Source organism: Plasmodium relictum (assembly GCF_900005765.1).
Source record: "Plasmodium relictum strain SGS1 genome assembly, chromosome: 4".
Classification (NCBI taxonomy): Eukaryota; Apicomplexa; class Aconoidasida; order Haemosporida; family Plasmodiidae; genus Plasmodium; species Plasmodium relictum.
This window is the reverse complement of record NC_041682.1, coordinates 94,264-113,936: the sequence shown is the minus strand read 5'-3', so window position 1 is coordinate 113,936 and position 19,673 is coordinate 94,264. Positions and strand designations below refer to the sequence as shown.

The 19,673-nt window shown below is 16.7% G+C and overlaps 6 protein-coding genes across 6 annotated transcripts; 3 read left to right on the top strand and 3 right to left on the bottom strand.

The window, feature by feature from the left end:
• Positions 1 to 1,180: 1,180 nt before the first annotated feature.
• On the top strand, positions 1,181 to 2,644 carry PRELSG_0403100 (conserved Plasmodium protein, unknown function; the record flags this gene model as incomplete). Its single annotated transcript, XM_028680166.1, has 1 exon — positions 1,181 to 2,644. The coding sequence occupies one exon, from the start codon at positions 1,181 to 1,183 to the stop codon at positions 2,642 to 2,644; it is 1,464 nt and encodes a 487-aa protein (XP_028531690.1).
• A 332-nt stretch (positions 2,645 to 2,976) lies between these two features.
• Positions 2,977 to 5,824, bottom strand: PRELSG_0403000 (conserved Plasmodium membrane protein, unknown function; the record flags this gene model as incomplete). The annotated part of the gene is made up of 4 exons (XM_028680165.1): positions 2,977 to 3,074; positions 3,218 to 3,698; positions 3,809 to 4,608; positions 4,741 to 5,824. 4 exons carry the CDS (start codon positions 5,822 to 5,824, stop codon positions 2,977 to 2,979), a joined length of 2,463 nt encoding a protein of 820 aa, XP_028531689.1.
• A 2,355-nt stretch (positions 5,825 to 8,179) lies between these two features.
• Positions 8,180 to 9,820, top strand: PRELSG_0402900 (ATP synthase F1, alpha subunit, putative; the record flags this gene model as incomplete). Its single annotated transcript, XM_028680164.1, has 1 exon — positions 8,180 to 9,820. One exon carries the CDS (start codon positions 8,180 to 8,182, stop codon positions 9,818 to 9,820), a length of 1,641 nt encoding a protein of 546 aa, XP_028531688.1.
• Positions 9,821 to 10,267: 447 nt separating this feature from the next.
• Positions 10,268 to 14,368, bottom strand: PRELSG_0402800 (conserved Plasmodium protein, unknown function; the record flags this gene model as incomplete). Its single annotated transcript, XM_028680163.1, has 1 exon — positions 10,268 to 14,368. The coding sequence occupies one exon, from the start codon at positions 14,366 to 14,368 to the stop codon at positions 10,268 to 10,270; it is 4,101 nt and encodes a 1,366-aa protein (XP_028531687.1).
• Positions 14,369 to 15,126: 758 nt separating this feature from the next.
• On the bottom strand, positions 15,127 to 15,764 carry PRELSG_0402700 (AP-2 complex subunit sigma, putative; the record flags this gene model as incomplete). The annotated part of the gene is made up of 3 exons (XM_028680162.1): positions 15,127 to 15,362; positions 15,500 to 15,633; positions 15,709 to 15,764. 3 exons carry the CDS (start codon positions 15,762 to 15,764, stop codon positions 15,127 to 15,129), a joined length of 426 nt encoding a protein of 141 aa, XP_028531686.1.
• A 957-nt stretch (positions 15,765 to 16,721) lies between these two features.
• Positions 16,722 to 17,243, top strand: PRELSG_0402600 (conserved Plasmodium protein, unknown function; the record flags this gene model as incomplete). Its single annotated transcript, XM_028680161.1, has 2 exons — positions 16,722 to 16,799; positions 16,893 to 17,243. 2 exons carry the CDS (start codon positions 16,722 to 16,724, stop codon positions 17,241 to 17,243), a joined length of 429 nt encoding a protein of 142 aa, XP_028531685.1.
• Between the last annotated feature and the right edge of the window lie 2,430 nt (positions 17,244 to 19,673).

Below are 19,673 nucleotides of genomic sequence, written 5' to 3'. Positions count from 1 at the left end.
ACAAAAGAATAATAAAAAAAAAAGAGTAAAATAATATAAAATAACATAAGCAAGATATTTCTAATTTTGGAGAAAAAAATAAAAATAATATGAATATCAAGAACAAGTACAGAACGACCTTTTTAGCAAGTAATATACACATAAAGAAAAAAAAAAAAAAGCATTTAGAAATGCAAAAATTTTATAAACAAAAAATAAAAATTATACAAAATTTTATATATAATATATATAATAAAATAAAGAATTATAAATTTTATTCCATTAAATTAGTATTTTAATTATATAATTGGTGTAATAAATTTATCTAATATTCTAAGGAAATACTAATATATATAATTAATAGTATAAAAACCATTGTTATATTATGTAAAATACAAACTTATAAAAGAAAAAAAAAAAAATTTACTAATTATATTTAGTATTATCTTTTAATTTTATTTAATTATCCTTTAAATTTCACTAAAAAAAATTAATAAAAGACAGAAATTTAAAGAGAAAGATAAGAGTAATCAGAATGGAAGAAATTCAAAAAAAAATTATCATTTATTAATTTTTTTTTTTTAAATAAGTATTCAATGAAAATTTTACTTATTATTATTTTTTTTTAAATATATGTATTTTCTTTTGTAATCTATCTAAACTATACTTTCGTATTAATTCTTTTTTTTTTTTTTTGCAATAACGTCTTTTTATGTGTGCACTCAAAAAAATTATTTTTTTTTTTCTCCTTAAAAAAAAAAATTGGAAATTTTAGAAGAATGTAAGGAATTTTAAAAATTAAATATTTTAAAAATATATAGATTCATATATTAGAATAAATTATACTATATTAAAAGGAATTCCATTATAATTCATCAAAAAAAAAAAAAAATTCTACAGTAATATATTTTAAAATATATTAGATTCAATGTAATCAATTTTTTTTTCGTTTGTATAAATAAATTAAAGAATTAATGATTCATAATATAAATATAGAAAATGATAAATTATAAATGATACTTCAATCAAAATTATTTATGAAATGATAATTTTTTGAAATAAAAAAGTTTTACATATTAAAATAGCAAATGAAGATGTATATATCTTTTTGTCAAATTAAATGAGAATATATCTTTGCTAACATTTTGTATTCATTAATAGGTTGAAATATTTCCAAAAATTAAATGAATATGTAAACAAAATGAAAGAAGAATTGAATAATAGTAATTTAGAAAATAAAGATGAAATTATAAAGTTAAAAAGAGAAAAATTGAAACCAATTCAAGTTAGAAGAAGTATAAAAGACATTTTAATTGATAAAAACCCTTGTGATTATATTTATAATTATACTGGGAAAAATATAAGTGTATTTGAAGAAGAATTATTAAAAAATAATAATAATATAAAAGAAGCTTTTGGAGAAATTAAAAATAATAAAAATAATTTAGAAGGAGAAGTAATAAATTCTATATCAATAGATGATCATGAAAAAAGATTGCTGGAAGAATTAAATGAATTGCTAAATAAAAAAGATTTGAGCAGTGAAATTAAAAATAATATAAAATCTCTTTTTATTGAAGTTCAGGAATTCTATTTAGAAATAAAAAATGACTTAAAGACTAATTATCCATCGACTAAAGATCTATTAAAATTATATTCAACAAATGATTGTAGTGATAAAAATAAAAATATAATATGGAGAAGCTTTTGTTTTTATAAATTATTAAGTGATCAATTAAATGATTTGCATATATCTACTATTTCTTCTTATAGATTACAATGTTTAAGAACAATTTACAAATGGTATAATAAAAATAAAAGAATTTTATTTAATTATCAAAGCAATAAAAAAAAGATTAATTTTCTTGATGAAAAGATTATCACAAATAATACTTTAAATGAAAATTCTGATGATATATGTTATTCAATTAAGGAAGAAAAGACAACATTACAAAGAAATAGTAATGATTTAATAGGAAACCACGAAAATAACAAAGAAAAAAAAGAAGATATTAAAGAAAATAAAATCATTAACCAAGAAGAGGATATAAAAAATAATGAAGAAAATGATAACAAAATAAAAGAAAGCGATAGTATAATCACAAATGAGTATAAAAGAGAATTATCAGAAGATTTTGGTAAATCGTTGAAAGAGCATATACATGTAATAAATGAGAAAAATGAAGAAAATAAAGATATAGAATTACATAAAAAAAATGAAGTTACAGATAATGAATCAAATGAAATTTTACATAATTATTTATTTCCAAATTATACTTTAATTAACACAGTAGAACAAGAACAAAAAGAAGAGAATAACTTAAAAAATAATATGAATATTGAAAAAAATGAAGAAAAAAGAGAAGAAAATAATGAACATAACAAAAAAGAAGAAAAAGAAAATGAATATGAAAAAGGTGAATACACAAATTTAGAAAAGTTAAAAAGTGATAAATATGACTTTAATTCAACACTTTTAGAAGATGGAAAAGACGATTTTTTTCATATACCAATAGATACAAAAAAAATTAAAGAACTAGAAGAAGAAATTAAAAAACAAAAATTATTAATTAAAAAAAAAGAAATAGAAATTATTAATTCTCCAATAGGAATAAAATTTAAAGATATTTTTGGAAACTTTCAAGATATTGATATTAATAACTAAAATAGCCAAAAAAAATTAATAAAAATATTTATATTTAAAATATATTACATTATTAAAGTATTTTTTTAAAATAATTATAGTAAAATAAAAAAAAACTTCTAAAATGTTTTATTTTTATTTCTTGTATATATAAATTTTTGATATATTTTTTTTTTCATGTGTTTTTATAGAAAATGTTTTAAAAAAAAAATTATAAATATTATGTGTATTTTTTTTTAATTTATGAAATATTTAATAAAAATAAAATCTGAAATTAAAAGAGAAAATTTCAGTAGAAAATTTTAAAATATATATATTTATACCATGTCTTTAAAATTCTTTCAAAAGAATAATCAAAAAAAATTTAGGCAGTTATCGAAAAGAATTAAATGATCATAGGAAAATTGTTTATACTTCTTTTTATTATTCAAGGAATAATTAAAGTCATCTTCTTCATCTTAAATGAAAAAAAAAAAAAAAAAAATATATTTTTTTTTAGATAATTATTTCATTTATTTATATTTTTATTTTATATCATTTTCATTATATATTATTTATATTTTATTATGTTTTATTTTTTTTTTCTTTCTATACCTTCTTGTAATTCTGCAAAGATAGCTTTAGTGAAAATATAATTAATCACAACATTTCTATTTATCTTTGATAAAATTAAATAGAGAATAGATAAAGACAAATTAATGAAGAAAATTTTAAAAACAAAAGAATAGTTTATATTATTATCATGAAATATTAAAAAAAAGCATGAGAAATATAAAATCAATTTAGTAGCTATCTCTTTAATATGACAAAAAAATAAAAAATTATCTAATCTCGTATTTTTTATAAAATTATTTCCTATAATAACTTTATTTAATATTAATGGTCCTTTCATATATTTAATTAGTTTAACAATTAATGATGATATAACAGATATAGATACGAGCATTTCTTCATTTCCATTATTTACACTTTTTCTATTTTTTTTTTTTATATTTATACTATATTTATATGTAGTGTATTTTCTTCCAAGTAACATATATATAAATATATATGCATCGCCTAAAAATAAATATACCTTAAATAGATAAAAAAATAAAAAAATAAAAGATGTGTATTTTACTATAAATGATTTATTTACTATAATTTTTCTAATTTTTTTTTTTTTTTTCTTTTCCTTAATGTTACTAAATAAGCGAAAACAAGAAGCGTCATAATAATATTTTTGCTTTTGTTAAAATAACTGAAAATATCATAAGTGGGTTTATATTGAGAAAAAATAATTAAAGTAAATAAATAGGATAACAAATTAAAAAAATAAAATATAGACATAAAAATAGCATCAAAAAATGAACATAATATTAAATAAATAAGAAAAACAGAAATACAATATGAGGAAATAATAATTAAATTAATTTTTAGTATTAAACAAGATCTAACAATACTCAATTTATAAAGAAATGTAAGTTCATATAGATATTTTCTAAATTCATCATCGAAATTAAAAGTATATGTTATTACAAGGATAGTAATTTTCACAGCTATTATTAAAAAAAAGAAAAGAAATATGATAAAGCATTTAGTGGAATATTTTTCAATATTTTCAACATAGCAGGGCATATATCTTTTAAAATTTATTCCATTATATCTTAAATATAACAAATAAAAATAACCTTTTATTTTATCATAATTTAATTCAGTAATTCTATTGTAATGCTTTTTGTTTATTTCATTTAGAATTATTGTATCAATGGATGAATAGCTTTTAGTAAAGGAATTTATGTTATAGGAACTTTTGTTTAAATAATAATTACTGTTACTTGGAAAAAAAAAATCTATATTTTCATTTTTGTAATTATGCATATCTTCTATTTCTTCTTTTTTTTTTTTTTTCCTCTTTCTAGAGTGGTGATATTTGGATTTTCTAAATATTCTTGATCCATGAATAATAATAAAGCACATATTTTTAATTAAAAAAAAAATAGAAGCTGAAAAAAAAAAATAAAAAAAAAAAAGATTGAAATATAATTATATATACCAAAACATACATATAAATAAAAAATAAATAATTTCTATTTTAATATAAATAATATTTACTTATTTTTTTATTTTTTTCTTACATGTATTGCTAGAAAAAACAAAGTAGATAAATAATCTAGATAAAAGAAAGGAAATATCAGTTAATATAAAACTATATATACTTATATATTTTAGACAAGACATAGCATCCCCTGCTATTTTTGAATGAAATTTTGATTTAACCTCAAAATGGAAATTACATTTATTGTTATCTATTTTTTTATTATAATAAATGTCTCTTTGATTTATGTAATGCCCTATATTATAACATTTGCTAGAGGTATCTCCTAGAAATAACATATTAAAATGATTCTTCTCATTATTTTGCTTCGTTTTTTTATTAAGAAAATGAGATATAGTTATATTGTTACTACTATTTTTTAATTTCTGATTTTTATCTTGATTTCCTCTTTTTGTTTTTTTTTCATATGAATAGTTAGGTAGAGAATAAGCATGTACTGATATATTTAAAGAAATTAAAACTCCGAATATAATGAAAATAACTTCATTTTCATTTAATGTAAAATTATAAAAATCTATTATTACATTTTCATTTATAGAAGAATCCAATAATAATTTCTTTTCTTTAAACAAAGAAATTTCTTCTTTTAATCTAAAATAATGCAACAAAAAAAAAAAATACGAAGAAAAAAAAAATTCTGAAATATCTATTAAATCTATTGATACATGAGTAATAATGATAAAAAATAAAATATTTTCAGTATTAATAGTATGAATATTTAATAAATTAGAATGTTTAATATAGCATAGAAGTAAATAAACTACTATTGTAATTAATATAGCTATTGTAACTATTACAATTTTCTGTGAGAATTTATTGTAATAATCAGAAGAATTATATTCTGGTTTATTATCACTTATGTATTTAGGAAATGATATAAAAAATATTACTGTTATTTTCGTTACAATGCTATATATATATATAATATACATTTGCATATTATTAACAGATCTCATAAGAAAATAAACTAACACAATAATTAAAATTATGTCTATTATTAATAAAAGTATTTTGTTAATCATAATGTTATATGAAAATAATATTTGTTGAATTATTATAACTATAATTAACAAAAACTTTGAAAAAGAAATTACATACTTCATTTTTATAGAAAAAAAATAAAAAAATATTTTTTAATTTATTTTCTTTTTATATTTACAAATTATTATTATATAAATTAGGCAAAACGATTAAAACAATAATTAGGTATTTCATTTAAATAAGTAAAGAAAAAAAATTTTTTAATAAAAATTTTATTTCTTTTATATTTTCGTTAATATATTATATTTCATTATTACAACATTTATAAAAGTTTAAACAAGTGCTAATAATGAATTTATATGATATTAAAAAAAAGAATATTTGTCTATATTTATATATATATAATATATAATTTATAAAGATTGTGTAATTATAGCATTAACAATTTTTTTTCTTTGTTTTAGTATCTATATGGCATTTTCAATTAAACATAAAATTATGAATTAATTTTTTTTTTTATCTCTTTTCTTCTGTTCTGTCATATGAAGTATATTTATAATCAAGAAATTGTATAGCAAAAATTTTATGTTAGAAAAAAAAATGTTTTTGTTTAAAAGGAATATGTAGTTGTACTTTTTTTTTTTTTTTTTACCTTTCAAAAAAATACATTTTTTTTCATTTATTATATTTGTCTAATTTTTTTTCTTTTTTTTTATATCAATTCACATTACGTACATATATTTACATATTTAAATATTTGTTTGTATATATATAGACCTGTTATTTTGTTATTTTTATGTTCATTTATTTTATCATTAATGTAAAAGTCAATATTGCTATTATTTTCATTTGTGCTTTTTCTTTTTTATTTTAATTTTCAAGTATATATATATATATTATATTTTAAAAAAGGAAAATTAATGCAACGTTTTATTTGAATAATAACCTTTGCTATGAAATATAATTTTAAAAATATTATTTGTATATTACTAAAAAATTAATATATATTTATTTCTTTTTTTTACAAATAGTAATGAATCTACTTGAAAAAATAAAAAACTTGAGAGACAAAAAAATGATTAAATTATTTTAAATAATATAAAGAATAATAAGAAAAAGCAAAAGAAAAATGGAAATTAGAAAAATATTAAGTTATGAACAAAAAGAGGAATAAAATCTGCATATATAAAAATTTTAGTACATCTTTTTTTATTAGATTAAATTAAGTATATTTATTATCTTTTATTTTTTTTAATAATCGTAATAGTACAGAAATTTTTTTTTTCTTTATAATTTATAATCATATTGATATTAATAAAACAACCTTTTTTAATTTATATTTTTTATTTTTAATTTTTATTAGTAATTCATTTTATTTTTAATCATTTTTCTTATTCTATTTTCATTTTCACTTTTGATAAATAAAAAATCTATAAAATATCTAAATCTATATGAAAACTTTTAAATACATAAAAAAAAAAAATTACAGTATAATAAAAATTTTTGTTAAAATAAAAAAATAAAATTTATGTAGTATTTTTAACTGTAGATTAAAATAATTATATTTTAAAAAAAAAAAAAATATATAAAATTAATATTATTAACAAAACTGTATGCTTATAAAAAACAGAATTTACGAAAATATTAATAGAAAATATGATATTTTAATAGTAAATCTATTGTGATAAAACAAAAAAGTTTTTAGAATCATTTTTTTTTTCTTTTTCATAAGAGAGAACAAAAAAAAAAAAAAAATGAAAACATTTATATAGGAACAAATATATATACACTTTTTACAAATATATTATACTTTATTAAAAGAAAAAAAAATTATCATTCAAGGAAGGTTTTTCAATAAAAGTATAATTTTCCTTTGTTTTTTTGGAATAGTATTTTAGAAAAAAAAAAAAAAGTTTGTATAGATTAAAAATAAATGTGTATATAACATTATTTAATACTTATGTTCTATATATATATATATATATATGCGTTTATAATTTTTTTTTAAATATATTTTTTTTTTTATATTTATTAAAATTTGTTTTTCTTTTAAATGTAACTTTATTTAAAAAAGGTATTTTTTTTTTTTAAAAAATTTTAGTAGAAAGTTTAAAAAAAAATATAAAAGATAAATTTTTTTTTTAATTAATACTTATTATTTCCTTATTTTTTAATTAAAACTTTTATAAGATATATATATATATATATGTATGTATGTGCATAAAAAATAAATTTTTATAATTTTTAATTTTAAAATTTTCTATTATAAAAAGTTGAAGTGTAAGATAAAAAAGTTTAAGTTTTATTTTTTTTTTTTTTTTAAATAATATCCAATATAAAAAAATACAAGTATAAAAATATAGGATAAAAAAGATAAATATTTAAAAATTATATGTTTCAAAAACTATTTTTTTTTTTTTTTTTGTTTTTTTAAAGATTATATATTTTAAATAAAGTATCCTTTTTTTTTTGTAAAAATGTTTCAATTGAATAAGCAACTAAGAAGAAACTTGAGTAATATTTTGAAAAAGAAAGAATTATGGAATAGCTGTTTTTTAAAATACTCAACAAAAATAAGTCCCATAGAAATATCCAAAATTTTAGAAAAAAAGTTTGAAAATTTTGATTTTAAAACTTCTTCAAATGAAGTTGGATATGTTTTGAGTGTAGGAGATGGTATATGCAGAGCTTTTGGATTAAATAATGTAAAATCTTCTGAATTAGTAGAAATACATAATGAAGAAGATAAAGGAAATATAACATATGGAATGGCAACTAATTTAGAATATGATAATGTAGGTATTGTTATATTTGGTAATGATAGAAATATAAAAGAAGGAGATGTAATAAAAAGAACGAATAGAATTATTGATGTAAATGTTGGTTATGAATTATTAGGAAGAGTCGTAGATGCTTTAGGTAATGAAATAGATGGAGAAAAAAAAATTGTAACAAAGGAAAGAAGAAAAATAGAGATAAAGGCACCTGGTATTATAGCAAGAAAAAGTGTAAATGAATCTATTATTACTGGAATTAAGTGTATTGATAGTTTAGTTCCAATAGGAAGAGGGCAAAGAGAATTAATAATAGGAGATAGACAAACGGGGAAAACAGCTATAGCCATAGATGCAATTATACACCAGAAAAATATAAATGATCAAGTAAGTGATAATGAAAAAGTATATTGTGTATATGTAGCTATAGGACAAAAAAAAAGTAATATAGCTAAATTGGTAAATCTTTTAAAAAAATATGATGCACTAAAATATACAATAATAGTTAATTCAAGTGCGTCAGATGCATCACCTCTTCAATTTTTAGCACCTTACACGGGTTGTGCAATGGCTGAATTTTTTAGAGATAATGGAAAACATGCTTTAATAATTTTTGATGATTTAAGTAAACAAGCAGTTGCATATAGGCAATTATCTTTACTTTTAAGGAGACCCCCAGGTAGAGAAGCTTATCCAGGAGATATATTTTATATACATTCAAAATTACTTGAAAGATCATCAAAATTAAATGATAACTTAAAGGGTGGCAGTTTGACTGCTCTACCAATTATAGAAACTTTAAATAATGATGTATCCGCTTATATCCCTACTAATGTCATTTCAATTACTGATGGACAAATCTTTTTAGAAAGTGAATTATTTTATAAAGGAATTATACCGGCTATCAATGTTGGATTAAGTGTTTCAAGAATTGGAAGTAGTGCTCAATATAAGTGCATGAAAAAATTGGCTTCTTCTATGAAATTAGAATTAGCTCAATTTAGAGAAATTGTTGCCTTTTCACAATTTGGTTCAGATTTAGATGCATCAACTAAAAAGTTAATAGAAAAAGGAAAAATACTTACTGAGATTTTAAAACAAAAACAATATTCACCAGTTAGTATAAGTTACCAAATATGCTTAATTTATGCAGCAACAAAAGATTATTTAGCTAATTTGCCTATTGATAAAGTTCAGGATTTTGAAAAACAATATTTTGCTTACCTAGATAATAACTATGGAGATGTTTTAAAAAAAATTCAAGGGAATTGTGATTTATCGGAAGTAGAGGATCAAATAAAAGAAAGTATTCAGAAATTTTTAGAAATATACAAGAATGAGTAAAGAACGTAAGAAAGAAAATATAAATAAAAAAATATGTTACACATTGATAGAAGAGGGTATAGAAAATTATTTATAAAAATTAAGAAAACCTTATAGGTAAATAATTTTAAACAAAATGAAATAAAAAAAAAAAAAAAAATTTCATTTAATAATCTTTTTTTATATGTATTTAATATTTCTTAACGTAAATGTAAAAGAAGATTCTTATATATTTATGCATATATGTAATAACAATTGTTCCTTTATTTTTCATATTTCTTATTTCATTTTTATTAAAATTTAATTTTAATTATATGTCTAAATTTATGTATACAAATATTTTTTTTTTTTAATTTTGAATTATAACAAAATAATAAATAAAAAATACATATATATTATATATATATATATATATTTATAATAAATAAAAAAAAAAAAAAAAGAAAAAATAATTTGAAATAATTTAAATTAAAGAATATTTATGTTATTTTTTTTAAAATGGCACAATATATCATAATATAATGATTTTTTAGGTATGTGAAAATTTTCAGTTACATAATCATAAGATAAAAAATTTAAAGAATTTTTAAAAATTTCTGATTCTATTGCATCATCAAAATAAAAAAAAGAAGAGAAACCGCTATTTATATTATTTTTTTCTTTTACACTTTTTATTTGACAATATTGTTTATATAGTTTAATTAATAATGGAATATTCATTTTGAAATCATCTTTAAAATACTTTAAATTAAATATGAAAGGGTTATATACATTCATTTTTTCTTTTATACTTTTTGTTCTATCTTCTCTTGATTCAATATTTTTTTCTAAATTTTTTATTTTTTTTTCAACGAAAATTAATAAATTTTTTAAAACAAATATCTCTAATGGGAAAAAATAATTACAATGAAATTTACTGTATTTTCTTTTAATATAAATAGTATTTTTTATTTTAATTTTGCTATCTTTAATTAATATTAATATGAGATTACATAAAATATATAAATTAATTCTTCCTGAATTTTTGATACAATCATATTTCATAATCTCAGATAGCAACAAAAAGGAAAGAGGCTTATATACACTTTTACATTGAAAAAATAAAAAAAATAACAACGTTTTAATTTTTTCATTTAAGAATATTATGTCAAATTTGTATAAATGTTTAGAAATATCATAATATATTGTAGAATAGTAAAATTTATTTAAACTGTATATAAAAGTAAAATTTAAAGTATCTTCTAGTAAAAAAAAATGTTTTTTTTTTTGAAATATATTTTCGATATTATCATAAATGTTATATTTATAATTATAGATAAGGTTTTCTGAATAAATTAAGTTATTATAACTACATTCTTTTAAATAATATTCTTTAATTAATGCTACATATTCTTTATTTAATAACCTTTTATTTTCATTTACTCCGTTAAATATATAGAAATATCTATTAACAAAATTTATGTGGTTATTATACAACTTTGATTCTAAATGATATATAAATTTTATATTGGATGGAATCATTTTATATAAATAAAATATACTAATTAAAAATTTTTTCAATTTAAAGTTAGTAAAATCAAAATAATTGTTTAAAAACATTATAATAAAATTGTAGCTATTAATAAATATATAATTATAAAATAATGAATTTAAATTATTATTCATAATAATTATATTATTGTTATTATTATCATTTTTGGCATTTGTGTTATTTATATATTTTACATCGTTTTTATTTTCTAAATCATGTGCTGAGTCTTTTTTAAGTAATCTTTCATTTTTTATTACGTTAGAAATATATATATTATCTAATTTAAAATTATTAAGAATGCTTTCATGAAGAATATCATAACTCAATTTTTTGTATTTACTCATATTATTCTTATCATATTCACTATATAAAAAGTAATTTTGATTATTTTTATCATCTAATATATTTTTTATATTGTTATATTCATATTTTTTTATTAAATGTATAATATATAATAAAACTGATATTCTACTATTATAATCGTTTTTATTATTTTTCTTTTCATCTCCACCTGTAACTAGTGGAGCATTAACAAATTTAGATAAGGAAACAAAAATATAAAAATAATTGGAAATATTTATAAGATTAATATTCTTTAAAACAAACGTAAATATTTCATAAAAAGTTTTTATAAAACAATCTAAGTTTATAATTTTATATCTTGTATCATTATTTTTTATATTTTCAAAATATGAGTTAAAAGAATAGCAAAGATAATATAAAAATTTTGAAGTGGAGTTTATTTGAGATTTATAATAAATTTTATTATTATAGTCTAAATTAAAATAAATATTGTTAACTAAATTTAAAATATTATTATTATTTTTTTTTTCTAAATTAAAGCTAAAAAAATTATTTTTAATTTGATATTCTAATGAATTATTAAAGCATTCATGTAAAAGTGCATCCTTTTTTTCATATAAATTGGGCTCCTTTTTTATATTAGATGATACTAAATAATAATTGAAGTTCGTATAACTACTTTTTTTTTTTTTATTTATGTCTATTTTAATATTTTCCTTTTTTACATCAGTTTTTGTATTTGCTATAATACATGAAGGTGAAGATTTATTTTCCAGTTTATCTGTTATCTTTTTTTCCTCTGTTTCTTTTTTTTCAAATGATCTAATACAATTTTCATTAATAGTTTTCTTTATACTTATATGATTCCACTTATCAACAAATTGATAAAACAATTTTACAAAATTTTCATTATTTTTATCATATTTCAAATTCCTATTTTTTATACTAGACATTATTTGGAATATATTTTTTTTATCAAATATCTCATCTAAATAAGAGTTTTTGGAATGAAAAGATATTTTTAGAAATTTCAATAAAATTTTTATATTTTTGTCAGTTATTTTTGTTGATATTTTATATTTTTCTTTTAATTCTTCATACTTCATATTTTTTATTTTATCCCATGGATAAGTAAAACAAAATATATTTTTTTTTGTTTGAAATTTACAGTTCATAGATTCCCTATTTTGGATTAGCTTTTCTTCATATATGAGGTTTTCATTATTATTATTATTAAAAATATTTTCTTTATTGTTACTAATACACATATTTTTACTTTTTTTATATTCTATTTTTTTAAAATGAGAATTGTCATTATTTATATTTACACAGTTTTTTTTTGTATGCATTTCTACATTTGCATAATTTATTTTATTTTTGTTTTCTGATGAAACTTCACTTAAATAATTTGAATTATTTTTTTTTTCCTCAAAAAAATTCTCTTTTATGTTTAAATTTTTTATTTTATTAATGCTGTTACACAATGCATTTATATTATCTTTTTCGTTTTTAACGTTATTTGAATTAAAATTATCATTGTAATTGGAATTTATATCTATTCCATGTACTTTATTTTCTTTTGCTTCCTCTAAATAAGATGGAAACACTTTTATTTTAATATTTTTATCATTACATAAAATTGTCTGTCTGTTTTTCTTCAATAATATATTATTAATATTCCTTAATATGATATCGTGGTTGGTTAATTTAATTACACTTTTAATATAATCAATATCTTTTATATAATCATAATTTTCTAAAAATATTTTTTTATATAATGAAGTATATACATCACTAAAAAAAGTATTCGAATAAATATTATTATTTACGTAATCTGAAATAAAATTTAAGTATTTATATTTTATTTCTTCATTAAAGACAATTTTTTTTTCTTTTATTACATTCAGTAAATTTTCTATAAAGATAAAATATTTTTTTTCATAAGAATAATTTAATAAAATAGTAAATACATAGGACCCTTTAGTTAATATATCAAATATATGAAGTATATTTATATTATTTATATTTCGGTTTAAATAATCAATATATTTATCTCTAATATGATAATTAATGTACAATAAATTAATTTCAGTGATTAGAGTAATAAATTCATTTATATTTATATTATCATTATCCAATAGACTAGTTATATAATACATAACCTTATTTGAATATTTTATTTGTTGAGGGAAAATATAAATAAAAAAAAAAAACTCATTTTTTGATAAAACATAACAATTATAACTTAAATATTTGTATATGCAATTTAACAATATTTTTTCTTTTTGCTTATCTATGTAAATATTTTTTCTCAAATTATTTATTAGTGAAAATATATTCTTTATTTTTATTTTGTATATGAATTTCATATATATAATTTCTTCTTGTGATAAATCATATGTATCTTTAAATACTTTTAACGATTTATGTAATTTTCTTTCTTTTTTTAAACTTTTTTTTATAACAAATATGTTTGTATTTTCTCTTTTCTCTTTGTTTTCAAACGATTTTATATCGTCTTTATTTTTCACATATATATATTTATTCTTATCAAAAAAGTACTTGCTGATTTTTTTCTCTCTTCCATTCATATCTATCCTTAATAACTTTTTATGGTTAGATAAATTTTTTAAACATTCTACATATTCTTTAATTTTTAGTTTAGTAGAACTTTCGTATTTTTTTAAAATTCTAAATAAATTATCGGAAGGTTTATCAAGAAAAATCTTCTTCATTATTAAAAGAAAATTTCACTTTTTTTAATATATACAAAACCACCATTTTATATATGCATAATGCAAATTTTATCTATATAATTTTATATTATCGGCTTTTCATAAGATATTTTTGTTTTTTATTTTTTGTTTGTTTTTTATTTTTTTAATTTTTTTTTATTTTTTTAAACACTTCTATGAATCATTCTATTTTTGATCTTTTTTTTTATTACATTTTGAAGGAGTATTTTTTTAATATATTTTTTTAATCATTTTTTAAAAGCCATTTTATTTTATCTTTTAATAAAAAATTAAGAATATATTTAATATTACTTTTAATAGAATCGTTATAATTTTTTTTATTCATTTTTTTTTTTAAGATTATAATATTTGTCGGAATTCTATGCATCTTTAAAAATAAGGTTTTTCTTTTTATATAAAGTTTTATAATTTAATATTTAAATATATATATTAAAAAAAAAAAAAATATATATATATATATATATACACAAACAAGTAAATATATACGAATTAAATTATCTAAAAAAGTTTTAACAAAAAGCGAACTTGTAAAATAGAAATTTTAAAAGTACATGACTTCAAAAATATACGGAAAAATACCAATATGAAAAGACAAAAAAAAAGAAAATAAAGAAAAAGATATATATATCCAAGAAATATTGATATGCATTCAAAAACATAATTTATTATTTGGGTTAAAATTAATATTAAATTTTAAAACAACAAAACTTTTTAAATTAAATTTTTTTTTTTTAAATTTATATGAGCTTTTTAATTTTATTTATTTTATCTAATATAATATTTTTATTAACTTCATATATATATCCTCCTAATATAATATTATCAAAAAAATAATACAGAAAATGAAAATTAAATAATAAATCTAGCTCGCAAACATTAGTAAAGAAATTGTCTAATAATTGAGCCATAAAATGAATGAATTCCAAAATGTATAATTCGTTTTCATTTTCAATGCATACAACAAAATATAATCCTACAATAAAAAAAAAAAAAGAAATTGTTTAAAAAATTATAAACTACTTATTGTATCGACATATACATAATATCCTTTTTGAACTTTATTTTTATTTGTATTTGATTATTTTTCCTTATTGTATATAACATTCTAACCTGCGTATAATCTATATACAATTTTAAAATTTTCATAAATAAATATATTTGCATAGGATCTGCTTCTATTTATTAAAATTTTGTTTATATCCCTTTCTATTTTCTTTTGCTTAGTTTCATTGCAATTAATGTACCTTTGTAAAAGTAGAAAAAATAATAAAATACTTTGAAATTTCTTTAGAAAATTTTCTTTTTACTTCATTTCTAACCATTTAGAAAATCTGGTTTTTCCTTGCCTATTTTGCAAAAGAATAAAATTCAACATCTTAAAAAAAATGTACACACGTATTGTTATAAAGGTAATTTTATGTTAATATATATCTTAAGAAGAAAAAAAAAAAAAAATAATAATAATTATATTCACATACTTTTAGTTATGAATAGTAATTATTTATAAAAATTTTAAAGTTTCATATTTCTTTTTGGTTATTATATATAGTATGTGTGCAACTCAAAATATATTTATGAAAAAATAATTATCATAAACTTTCGTAAAAAATAAGATATGCAAAATTGTAATAAAGTATGTAAACCAATTAAAAAAAAAAAAAAAAACATAAAAAAAAAATATAATAAATGAATTTAAAAATATATGTATGCTATTATGGGATAAACTTAACATCTACATAAAATGTTGAAAATTAAGTGTCATACATAATTTTATATATATATATATATATATTAAATATAAAAAATTGTTGAAAAAACTTTGTTATATTTCTAATTATTTTTTCTTTTTTGAAATATTCAAAATAATTTATTTATAATTTTATTTAAAATATATATATATATATATATTAAACAAAATAACATATATATATATATATAACAATGTTCTATTATATTTTTGTGTTAAAATTCATTTAATTTTTCTGGTTCAAAAAAGAAAAAAAAAAAAAAAAAGCATTGAAGTTTTATTAGTAAATGTGCACAAAATTTTTTAAAAAGTTTGCATAGTAAATAAAAAGTCTATAAAAAAGTTTTGTATTTTTTTTTTTTCTCTTTTTTTTATATATATTTATTTTTACTTTTATTTTGTTTTGTTCTATTATTTTATTTTATTTTTTACTTTTTTGCTATGTATTTTTTTAGGATTTATATAAATTAAACGAAATAGATAATTTTGAGTAAAAAAAAAAAAAAATAAATACATAAATAAAATGAAGAAAAATTAATAAAAAAAAAAAAAAAGAAAAGAAATGAAAAAAATGTTTAAATCAAAATGGTTTTATGGAAAATAAAAAAATGTTCTTTTTCTTTTAAAGGAATTAGATATTTATCATCCAAGAAAGTTACTAATGTAATTTATATATGTAACTTCTTAATAATATTTGTTAAAAAATATGTAAAATTTTATTTTTTTATTTATATATATATATTTTTTTTTTTATAGTATTATGCTCATGAACGACCAAGTGTTAAAGAGATGGATGATGAATATAAAAGATTTTTAGAAATTAAAAAAAAAGAGAGTATTATACCTGAATTTAAAATAACAAACATTGATATAAATACATATAAAAAATATAAGCATAAAAATAATCCCATATTTTCAACTGAATTTAAAATTTTTATTACTGGATTTTTAATTCTTAGTTGGTGTATATTTGCTATTTATATGACGATCAGAATAATGTCTCCTGAAGATTTTGAATGGGTAGAAAGTGAAAGAAAAAGATTGGAAGAAGCAAAAAAAAAAATTATGATCATAAAAGAAAAAGAAATGAAAAGTATTGATAATTAGTATTAAAAGAAAAATAGATTGAAAATAACACGTGGATTAAAAAAAAAAAAAAATTACTTTTTTAATATTTGTTACAAAAAATTTAATATACATATATTATTTATTCCTTTATAGACTTTTTTTTTAAACTTGTTTTTTGTTTTTTTAAAAAATTCCTCTATTTTTGTTGTAATTTCAAAATTATTTATATATATTTTTTTTTATTATATTAACAATTTTAATTTGTTTTTTTCAAAAATGTCGTATATATCAAATAAATTAATTCAATATAATTTAAGTAAAAGAAAAAGAGAAATCTCAAATTAATTTCCCTAAATTATTTTATTCAAATTAATTGTGATAAACAATTTTAGTTTATTTACTTCTTTTATGTTTATAATAACTGAATAAGTTATGGAATGAATATAAAAAAAAAAAATAAATAAATAAATACAAATGCTTATATATATTATATAATTTTATCATGAGCAATTAATGTATGTTTTTATTCGTAATAAAATATAATTATATGATATTTTATTAATAAATTTGTTTTCTCTATATATTTGTTATTATGATGCTTTATATTTCGTGTGTGCGTATATATTACAATTATTTTTTTACTAAAAAGAAATTCTTATTTTTTAGAAATATAAATAATTTGTTAACAGTCTGAAAAGAATAATATTTATATATATAAGATACTTTTTAACATTACTAAAATGTCTCCATTTTAATATTTTATTGTTATATTAATTTATGTCACTTAAAATGAATTTTTTTTTTTTATTAATTTTTTTCCAGTGTTAAATAGTAAATATATTTTAAATATGGTGTAGATAAAATAACATAAAGAGAAAAATTTAAAAATGTATAATCTGCTACTATTTACTGAAATAAACAAACAGAAAATATTATGTTTTTTCTTTTCTATTATGTCGTTCATTTAAAAAAAAAAAATAATTTTTTCTTTTAATTTATTTTACAAAAAGAATATACTATGCTAATATTAAATTAAAGGAATATTATTAATTTATATTATTATATATCTATTAAATGTTAGAAAATAACTAATTTTCATAATACTATAAAATTATTAAATTTGTTCCATAATTTATTATAGAATTGTGTCAATTTCATTTATAAAATTTTACATTTAATGAGATTTTCATTTAAAAAAGTATATTTATCAATACTATGCTCCCAATTTTTATTAATGTTCAAATTAATAACTCATAAAAGCTCGGTTAATATTTTTTCATTAACTTTAAAATTAAAATTAATATTTTAAATAGTATCTCTTATTTATTATTAAAATATTATTTTTAAAAAATAGTAAGAAAAATTTTGTATTATTTCAAGATTATTAGCACATATTTAATATATATATATATAGAAGTAAATATATTATATTTAACAGAATGATGAACTTCAAATATTTTTCAATGAATATATATATATAATATTTTTTCTTTCTTTTTTATTATGGCACTTTGCAAACATAATTGAACAAAAATTTTTTTATATATTTTAGTTAGTGAAAAATAATTTTTAATTATTAAAACGTGGAAGTTTTCTTGATTATATACTGAGATTTCATCTCTATACAATGAAAAAAAGTGGAGATTATTATAAAATTCTTTATATGTCTCCTAATTGTCATTTAAATAAAAAATCAAAAATATAAGTAAAATTAAAAAAAATAGAACAAAAAGAACAAATATGGTTGAAAAAAAAAAGTGTAAAAGCGAAATTAGGGTTTTTTTTTTTTTTGAACATGCATTATTTTTGTTTCATTTGTACACACGTAATAAGAACGCATGTAAGTGAACTTTCTTTTTTCTTTTTTTTATTAAAATAGCATACACAATTTCTAATAATTAAATAGGTAGAAATAATAAGTAAAAAATAAAAAAAAAATAGAAAAAGAAATTCATATAAATATATTTATACATAAATGTATATGCATAATAAAACTTTTTATTATATATGTGTATTTTTTAATTTATTGAGCCAAAAAAAAAAAAAAGATGCATTCACAAGTTGTGTGTTTCAAAAAAATTGGTACTTTTTTTTTTTTTTTTAGTAAATTATTTATTTAATTAATGACCGTTGTATATTCAAAAATAAGAGTTACTAAAAATTTATACATATAGTATAAAACTAAAAATTATGTAAAATTTTATTATAATGTAATGGAACTTATGTTTTTCAAGGAAAATTTTAATTTTTCTTATATAAAATTAAAATATAAGCTTTAAAAAATAAAATTAAGGGGATATATATGTAATAATAAATAATAGTTATGAATAATGAAAATGAATAGAATAATATAAAGAGAAAAAAAAACAAATTTTAGCATTTTTTGACATATTATATATTTAAAAGTTGCTGTTTTATGTTATTGTTTATACGTTTTCTTTTTTCTATAAGCACTAATAAAATATATAT